At 41.0% G+C, this 9,925-nt stretch overlaps 1 protein-coding gene across 2 annotated transcripts; it reads left to right on the top strand.

Moving 5' to 3' along the window:
- Positions 1–283: 283 nt before the first annotated feature.
- On the top strand, positions 284–9,740 carry apoob (apolipoprotein O, b). Of its 2 annotated transcripts, XR_013966151.1 has the most exons (10): positions 284–344; positions 729–842; positions 1,958–2,080; positions 3,115–3,147; positions 3,913–3,967; positions 4,828–4,923; positions 5,264–5,355; positions 5,850–5,910; positions 8,083–8,172; positions 9,188–9,236. XR_013966151.1 is itself a non-coding variant. In XM_080793720.1 (9 exons), the coding sequence occupies exons 1-9, from the start codon at positions 327–329 to the stop codon at positions 9,230–9,232; spliced, it is 666 nt and encodes a 221-aa protein (XP_080649846.1). In that variant the 5' UTR covers positions 284–326; the 3' UTR covers positions 9,233–9,740. The 2 variants fall into 2 exon arrangements, 1 of the variants encoding a protein (XP_080649846.1); XM_080793720.1 differs by lacking the exon at positions 5,850–5,910 and having other exon boundaries at positions 9,188–9,740.
- The last annotated feature ends 185 nt before the right edge of the window (positions 9,741–9,925 follow it).

Raw genomic sequence — 9,925 nt, 5'->3', positions numbered from 1 at the left:
TAAAGTATGTAAGATTGGAGCATTCTTATTCGACAATTATTAATATTTCTACAATTGTTTCAAAACCTTTATATCCAGTAATTTGGGGACATAAACAAGAATTTGAAGGATAGTCCTAAATGTAGGTCTCAGTCTGATAATGATGCAACATAATATGTTGCATCATATTATATACTTCTTGACTGTGTGTGTGTGTGTGTGTGTGTGTGTGTGTGTGTGTGTGTGTGTGTGTGTGTGTGTGTGTGCGCGCGCGTGCGCGCGCTTGTTATGGTCCTCGTGACTTACCGTACTTACCTTAGATAACCGATAGTCGTCAGTCGTGCAAGATGTCAAATGTGAAAGTGGTGAGTTAAGCTGATTCATTCAACATTCATTCAACGTTTGTAAACGGAATATCCTTATAGTGACGCAGGTGAATGTGGACAGCATGATCCATTCCGCTTTTATACGTAGGGACATGATGATGGAACTGTTGAAATGAGTAGATTCAACCTTTGGCTAGCCTTTCCAGCTAACGCTAGCAAGTCAGTCACTAACACAGTGTTAGTAACACTACGTGTGAAGGCTCACGTGCTCATCACACGAAGGGACTGCGAAGTTGTGTTTTTTTTAGATCGTTTTACTGATATTAACATTTATCTTTAGTAAATTGATTCACAATCGCAACACATAGTGGTAGCATCATGGTGCGTCTATCAGTAAGGACTGTTTTATCAACTTGCCACTAGGTGTCGCTGCCGCTCGTGGTTTCTGGTCTGATGGGTTTGACCAGTGGAACAGTGCTGGCTGCCAGTGAGGTGAAGAAGAAAAACAACACAGTGCAAGCTCTCAGCATCCACGAGGTGGGTTCATGTCAGGATGATAGGACTTGTTCCTCTTCACGGTAACACTAAGCTGTATTATTTGTTTGCTTTTACACCTTCCACAGTGAGCTATAGCCTACAACATCAATGAGCATTGATGGACACTTTGGACACCCCACTATGGGGAAGTTCATATAGGTCGTACAGGGATATACGCAAGTGGTGAAAACACAACACAGATACCAACAGTGTAGGTTAAAAATTAGCGGTTTTTAAATCCTATTGTTATTGTGCATCAACGATATAACATACGTTAACAGCACTCAAGGTACTTCATCAACAGGCATATATTAAAATCTAATTTAGATTGGGCCTACTCTATAGAAAATATTCGTTATCTCATCTCTGGTTATTCTTCACCTTCAATCACTATTTGAATTGTCCTTTTGAAGCAGGTGCGGAGCCAGGAACTCTTTATGAGTACGAGGTACTAGGTAGGCAGACCAGGCAGCCCCCCCGCCCACTCTGGTTCTCCCCCCAGTGCAGGTGGTGGTGGTGCTGTAAACTTAGAGGTGTGGTGATGATAGGCTAGTAAGTGTCCTGTTTTTACTACCCAGTTTCGCACCAGTGAGGGGAGTGAGGGGCTAGCCCACACACACCGTGCCCGCCGCAGTCAGCGCGCACAGAAGTCAAGGCAGACTGCTGTGGAACGTGAACTTGTGAAGCACAACGTGTTGAAAGAAACGACACAAATAAAAACTTTGGCGAAAACAGAAGCCCAACATGAGAATAAAGGTTTAACATTCAGATTCAGTCCTAATGTCCAGTTTGCTAATTCACAACTACTAATACTACTTTGGTGTGGAAACTTCGAATTTCTCTAACTATTAAATAATATAGCCTTTCCATGTGTGTGTGTGTGTGTGTGCGTGTGTGAATTCTAGTTAACGTGCAAACAAGATCTGATTGATTGAAGTATGTATTAACAGTTTTCAGAATTACAGTACATTTAAAGCACAACTCGATACAAAAAACTGTTAACTGTGAGTGGACGACCAATAAAGCACTAGACTTGTTTACAAGAGCGTCCACCTTGTTCAATTCATCACTGTTGTGTGTGTGTGTGTGTGTGTGTGTGTGTGTGTGTGTTTCAGCTCCCATCACTGTACAATGCTCCAGAAGCATATTCCACCTACGTGGAGCCCAAGGCGGGTCCAGTAGAAGAGAGCATGTCATCGCTGAGGAAAAGTGCTGAGCCCTACACAACACTGGGTCTGGTATGTTTCCATCTGGAAAAACCCCAAGTGACCAGCAACACAGCCCTGATGGCTACATATAACCATCAGGAGTGTTTTATTTCAGAATCATGAAAACCCCCTAGTTTGACACATCACATGCTACTTAAAGCATAATGAACTTTTTTTGCATTTTTGACATTTTCCCCTTATATAGGTTATTAATGGTATGGTCACATATAAACCCCTATTAATTTTTTGGACTATTTTAGGCCAATAAAATATACTACATTTCCCACTCCATACCCCCGACTGCCGGACTACTATATTGTTGCTATCGGGCAGAAACCGCTTATCTCCATATTCTAACTTTTTGTGTTTTTTCGTAAATGAACGGCCTACTTGACATACTGCAGCGTCACTCACACAAAAGTATCAAAAGTACCATATCTACAACGAGCTCGAATTGCGTTGTGAAGTGACATGCTTTGAGCGTTTAGATTGCCTACTTTGGCTATTTGTTTTATTAAAATCCTGAAAAGTAACAGTTTTGGATATGATGAAGTTTTCACCCGACGGAGACGATAAATACTATACTTGTATCGGATAGCTGGACATAAAGTTCAAGCACAATGACAAAACCCTACACAAGAATAATGTGCAACATTGGAATATTAGACACTATTAGCCCTATTTTGCAAGTCTCACGTACCAGGTCTTATTTGGCTGTTTTGAATGGCCAAACAGCATTGGCCACGCCTCCAGGTCTTAAAGCTCCACTTAACCACTTTTCAACCTGTCTTCTTCATATAATTGTTCCTCACTAATGATCATGATAAAATAGCGCATTTTTTTTTCCTACTCAGTCTGTGTCTCAAAGGAGGGCTGTGGGCAGTTCAGAAACCCGTCCTTTAAGTTAAGTCATAAGACCTGGTACATAAGACACGCAACCTATGTCACTTGGAGTAATTGGTTAGTAATATAGAATACGAGCTATTAAACATGTTTTTTGATTGACTCTGGATTGACTGGATACAAGACAATAACCTGTAAAATTGTTTTGGTTTTTCTTACAGGAAACATATGAAGCTGCCATGGGGAAAGCTCAGGTATGACTTTCACACCCGACTCTAAACCTGGCTTTTTTTGGTGCATGTCATTATAGGCAAATCATTTCCAACAAAACATTCAATATTAAATAATAAAATGGCACATCTACAGGTTTATCGCATAGTGACGCGTTATGAGCTTCTACAGTGTATCAGCTATTCGACCCACAATGATTAATGCTGCATTCACATGGGCTCAGGCAACCGTAGGCAGACGGAACTACCTGCTGCACGGTAAAAAAACCAAAAAACAGATCAGATGAGGAACGGCAGGATCTTGTCTCATATAAAAGGGGCTACTGTTTAACTAAGGCCCAGGCTAAATGATCAACTTTTCATTGTCTATTTCGACCTTTGTTGTGCTTCTTCCTATTGTGCGTGTGTGCTGCTGCTGTTCCTTTTTTTTCTGCTGAGATTTGTCCCACCTTATGGAGCTACATAACATCCGGTTCTGGATTCCGTCCGGAAATACCATAAAAAAGATAAAACGTTTTTATTTTGAACGGAAATGCCATTTGCCGTTACGTTACCGCTTACCGGTTCTGGCTGCCGTTCCGTCACGTCCCAATTGCTGCCCTGCTCCCGTCCACTTAAATGACTCCTGGTTTGCCGTCTACCGCTTTTTTTTTCTTCTTTTTTGTATTTTTTATATTGCAAACATAGAATGGTAAATCAAGACGAGAGGTGTACTTTTAGAACAAGTCAAAGAACTGAGGGCCTGTGGAACTGACTCACTGTCTCTGACTGACCTTCTATCCACCCCAGGAATTATACACAACAGCCGAGCCTACTGTGAACACATCCATTAGAACAGTGAGAGGTGAGCATACACACACACACTACACACACACACACGTGCTCACACACACACACACACACACACACACACACACACACACGCACACATGCTCACTCACACACACACGCATGCACGCACGTCTTCTTTAGGGGACTTCAGGGGGAAACTCCTTTCAGTTCAGCACAGCAAAGAGGATGTTAATGTTACTTGCATCAAGGTAAGTAGGCTATGTTGTGTTTCTGCACACAACATAACATTCAAATAGAACTCACTTAATCTAAGATACCATAAAAGCCAAGAATTTCTACAAGCGAGCCTCTCTGGTATTACATTATATATATATATATATATATATATATATAAAATAAAAAATATATATATAAAATTCTTTTTTTGAGCTGTTAGAAATTACTAGCCTTCACTTGGTTGTTAAACTCCAGATGACAACAATATCAGTGTTCTGAATTAAGAGATAAAACTGTTTTTTTTTAATTGAATCATGACCCCAAGAATCGGAATTGAATCGTGAGATAGCGGAAGATTCACAGACTGCTTGTGAAGATTCACAGGCTGCTTGCGAAGATTCACAGGCTGTGTGTGGCGCTAATCTTGCAAAACGCTTGACCAATCCGTGCCACAGGGCATTTATGTAAAGCGCCTTGGATAAAGGCGCTATATAAATGCACCATTTACCATTTACATTTCTGGTGCACAATTCCTGTAGGCCAAAGAAGTAGCCCTGCAAAAATAAAATCAGTTTATGCTTAATTGCTTATGCTATTTCAGATATTTGATTTGGACTGGGTGTTGTGACATTTTCACAGTGGTTATGAGTGACAAACGGGTTGCAGGTTCACATTCACTTCCTCTTTTCTTGTCAGATGCGTATGACTTCATCAGTGACCCTCCACCTGAGCTCTACGCCCCTGTTGGGGGAGTCGGTTTCTCTGGATTCCTAGGGCTCTATCTGGCCAAAGGTAACGCAGCATTGTAAAAGCTCATTAAAATTGAGTAATCTAATTCTATGTACCGCTATGTTCTATCTCTCTGACTGTACCGTTTTTGCACTTTTCATCTATTTTCCTAACCATCCGGAAAACATCCCATAATTCTAGGCAAAACAGAACTTTAAATGATTGTTATTGTTTTATGCAAAACACTAAAATACCAGTAATTTCAAAATGTTGACTAAAATCATATGATATCTAGTCAACTAAAAGTAAAAACATTTCTGGTGACTATAAAATGTGAGAAACGAAATTGGCATTTTATTCAAAAGACTGACTAAAACAAAACTTGTTGTCACATGGTGGTCAGGTTCCAGGGTGAAGAGACTGCTGTTTCCTGTTGGTCTGATGGCTCTGACTGCCTCCATGTTTTACCCTCAGCAGGCTGCCTCCTTATTCAAGGTGAACAACAACAACACAGCCATCCTAACATCATCATCATACAAATACATTCTACATGGATTAAACCAGTGGTTGAGTTGTTCCCAAACCTTTCCATGTCAAGGACCCCCAAATTGACACAAATTAACCCGCGGAGACCCTCATTTGAAAAGATATGCCATAAGAGAAGATTTGTACTGCTTTAGCAGTGATTCTCAACCATTTTATTGTCAAGGACCCCCAATTTGACATGAATTTGGCTACGGACCCCCATTTAATGACATTTCTATCTCTGGGACCCTCAATTTAAATTGTAAAATCTATGTTAATTTAGTACAGACCCATAAGGGTCCATTTGGTTACAAACTATCATTTAGCTGGGGACCCCCTGCAACTCCCTCAAGGACCCCTGGGGGTCCCCGGACCCCACTTTGGGAACCACTGGATTAAACAATGCATGCAGCAAACCTATAATAACACCATACGCTCAACATCAGTGGTTCTCAAACATTTAGAAATGGTAGTATCTGACGATCTTGGAATGCTGGGAACGAAGAAAGCTCCAGACAAGAAGAGGTAGGTCCCAACAATGTTAAGGTTGTTGACTAAGACTAAAAGACTAAGATTTTGATATTTTGTCGACTAAAAGTAAATGGTGTGTTCAAAAGAGAAAATCTGAATTTGCTGTCAAAATTAACACTGGGTCCCAAGCTCAAAACGGGCAACATTATTTTCTCACTCAACAGTATACAAACTAACACAGCTCTATTCTGTACATTTCTACAACGTCACAACGCTAAATTTGAAAACAAAAACTAAATGTTATGCCTCCACTCCTACAATTCCATCTGCTTGTCAGGTTATGGTGTGCTCCCCAGTTCAAATATGATTATTTTGGGGGGTTGCTGCCTGAAACGGTTTAACAACCACTGACCTTGATAACCTACTGCTCCATATTTAAGGCATGTGTCCACTGCCCTCTACACTAGTGTACACAGCTTGTGCGTCATGTGACTGTCATAGGTGGAAAGCCTCAGGACAGCAGCATGTAAACAATGATGACCTTTATGTTTAAAACAATATTGATCCCATTCTATAAGGCCCCAGGCTACAACGACACGCATGTATGACCTACTTCATGTATGTTTAGATGCATGATCTGCACCCGCAGGCGTGGGTTTGCCGTTTGTGTGTTGTCGTCTTAACATGCTGTGTGTTAGACAAAATAGACACAAACTACAGTAGGTTAGCAGGGCAAATGGCATGCTGTGTGTGTGTGTGTGTGTGTGTGTGTGTGAGAGAGAGATTAACCTCTCTTGCCCCCCCATAGGAAAGGGCTGTGGTTTCCTTTAGGAAGCTCTGGCTGTGAAATACATTTCTGGGCCGAGTCTGCTGTACTTTTCCTCCCCCAGAGGCTGTTTGGTATTTCACCGGGATGGGATTGTTTGGCTTGGAAATGGAAAAGGTTTATAATTTTAGCTCCAACATTTTCACCGGCCATCTGTGCCGTTTTCGTTTATGCGCACCCAGACACCGGACGGACACACACACACACACACACACACACACACACACACACACACCTGCAAGGGATCAAACGGATGGGAGGATGAATTATAAAAACACAGGAGCTGAAGATAGGCCGAGAAGGGTGTCAAAGTGATGAGTGTGCAGGATACCACCACAGAGAGCGTGCAAAGGTTTCCTCTTTTCGTCAAACACAGGAGGACTGTTTTTGAGTTGTTTTTTATGTGATGCTGCTGTGCCCGTTTAACGATGGTATTTTGGGGATTTATTGGTGCAAAATCATTCACCTGCCATTAAATCTGTCAAGACAGCATTGTGTGTTTAATTATGATGAAGCTAGACTCGGGCAGGTTGATACTGTTTTCTTTTCTACCAGCCACAGCAGGTGCTCAATGTAACATAGTCTATATACTGTACCTATTGTAGCGCCTAAATCCCTGTATTAGGTGCTACTGGCTGCTGACGGATGAGGAAGTTTAGACGTGTGCTGAAAGAACTGAGGTCCAGAATGTTCGTAGAGTGGATATTAAATTATATTTTTTTTCCTTACAAAATCCTATACTTTGAAGGCAAATAACATAAGTAACAAACAGTCAAACGTGGTGAATGCAACAGTCCCTGTCTGCACAGTCAGAAAACAGTTTGCCTCCTATCAACAATACCTGCAATTCATTAGGGACAGGGTTAAATACCCTCCCTGTAACTATGGAAACCTGAACTTGACCACACCCCTTAGTGGACATCATTGGCCACAATTAGGAGACTCAAAATGGCGCTTACACCTATAAAGATGAATACATAAAATAAATTCCATAATGGGAAACAAACTAAATACATACCGGTGTTAATCACTGACATCACTATTTTAGGCTTGTCATTATAGAAACTCAGGAGATAATGAGTCATAGAAACAGAAAGCAACTTGGACACTCGGGCATGAAGGAAGCATGAGTTCAAGTCTGTTGCTCTCCCCATGTCCCCCATATATGGGGACTAGGTTGGCGGTGGGTGTGTAGAGCCCAGGATCACATTAGATAATTGACACGGGGTGAAAAATGGGTTACAAAATCGTGGGATAAAAAATATAAAGAGAAAAGAACAAAGTAATAAGAAAACAGATTTTTCGTGTGTGTGTGTTTTGTGAAAGTGAAACTGGGGGAATTGGAGTTGTCAAACCACAGCCGCTGATGATGATGATCTCTTTGTTGTTGTTCTGTCAAGGTGAGCAAGGACTCTGTGAACTCCTGGGCTCAGCAGGGTCGTGTTGCCGTGGACAGCCTGTGGAACGAGCAGTTGTTTGGTAAACAGGAGGTCAGTAATTTGAGTCATTATATGAAGTTATGAACTGTTTTATTAGTGTTTGACCGGATCAGCCAGTTCAACAGAGTTCGCCATGGTTGTCCGTCTGCATTTAAATGGTTAAAACATACCGGTAATAATAAATGGTGCACCCATTCATACACCAGTGGCAGAGGAAACCATGAAAGCCAACAACTTGCTCACCTGGAACAATTAGGGGTTCAGCGTCTTGCTCAAGGACACTTGAGCAAACCTTCCGGTTCCCAAGCGGCCCCATGTCCCATAATGGCGTAGGTGACTTGGTTAGATAATTTGGTTGAAATGCTCTTATTTATTTTTAGCAGTGGTCAGCATTCATCCATTAGACAGTATTGTTGATAGATGAAATGCTATTAAGCCGTCAGTCACTCTGTAATCTTAGTTCCCATAATTATTTTGCCAGCTCTTGCATTGCAAACGGAAGGTAGGCACTCTGTAGAGTGTAGAATGATTGATGTCCTCCCAGATAATATATATATACCGTATATATATTTTTATTTTTTAATTAAAAATCTGTTGCAAAGGCTATATTGTCATCCAAACCAAATCGGGACGGAACCCTGGGTGCGTTCCTGTGGGTCTGGAACTTCTAAACAAGCTGCAAACTATAATAACTACAGTATTTGATTTGCCCTCCACCATCAAATGGCATAGAACTCGGAAGTGTCTTACAGCTGAATAACAAAAGAGTGAGTCATACTTCATACAGATAGTTACCGTATATCGTCGGGTAGAAACCTCATGTGTCTAAAACTGTTACTTTTCAGGATTCAAATTTCAAAAATAGCCGAGCTCAAATCGAGCTTGTAGCACAAAAGTTTAAAATAGATAGAATAAATGTGATAAGAGTTTTCTGCCCGACAGCAACAATAGGAAACATTTTGGCTGTACTTGTGAGGAAACGATCACTCTTATTCATCTCTTGAGTTTCTGAAACTTAGTGGAATGTTCCCGCTCACTCAGTCTGCACTGTCTTGTCTTTTTTTAGTCTGACAAGAAGGAGAAGGCAGAGAGCAGCGACAGCACCAGCTGAGGCAACAGAGAGCATCTCGTATCAGATATATCGTCCTGCTGCTACCCTGACCTGTAGTTACGTACAGTAGTACACGCCATTTCTAACCCATATAACCTGCCACCTTCCAGTCATACGTAGAGAAATTATTTGATTTATTAGATTAAATTGCTGTGTATATATATCCGATGGTGCCAAAGTTTTGGACGGTTTGCTTCTCTCCATATATCAATATATGAACTTGTGAGCAGCAGTGTGTCGAATTAATACACATATTGTTAAAAATGTGTAGCTTGCGGTACTCAAATACGTCTGTTAATGAAAGACATATTTTGCTTGTCGTTTTGACCATGTTAAAAAAAATACGTATTTATTTACCGTTATGTTTGTGCCGATTAGAATTTGGCACTGAAGTATGTTATTTAATGTCTTTATGTTGCACTAAACCTTGACTGACTGAGTAAACAATGTATTAAATGACAGTGTTTAACCATCCTGTGTATAAAGAGGTTACGTTTTGGTCCCAGTACCATGGAAACAAAGATTATGTGTGTCAGTGTTGTTTTTTAATGGTTTCATCCTACTGGCTGGTACAATATAACATAGTGTTTGGCGGCCTGATCAAACACAATGCATTTTTATAGCAGCTTTTGTAGTTGTTCTCAATGTGAGTGAAGCATTTTGGTAGCTTTTGTGCTGCTTGATGCCCCGGGA

This window comes from Protomyctophum bolini, assembly GCF_963924005.1.
Source record: "Protomyctophum bolini genome assembly, chromosome: 21".
Classification (NCBI taxonomy): Eukaryota; Metazoa; Chordata; class Actinopteri; order Myctophiformes; family Myctophidae; genus Protomyctophum; species Protomyctophum bolini.
The sequence above is the reverse complement of the archived record's forward strand: the minus strand, read 5'-3'. Positions and strand labels throughout refer to the sequence as shown.

Excerpts from the sequence above, each read along its gene's own strand:
- apoob (XM_080793720.1), top strand. Across the intron at positions 3,148-3,912 it reads CTGCCATGGGGAAAGCTCAG|GAATTATACACAACAGCCGA; the intron begins GTATGACTTTCA and ends TATCCACCCCAG. Across the intron at positions 5,356-8,082 it reads AGGCTGCCTCCTTATTCAAG|GTGAGCAAGGACTCTGTGAA; the intron begins GTGAACAACAAC and ends TGTTCTGTCAAG.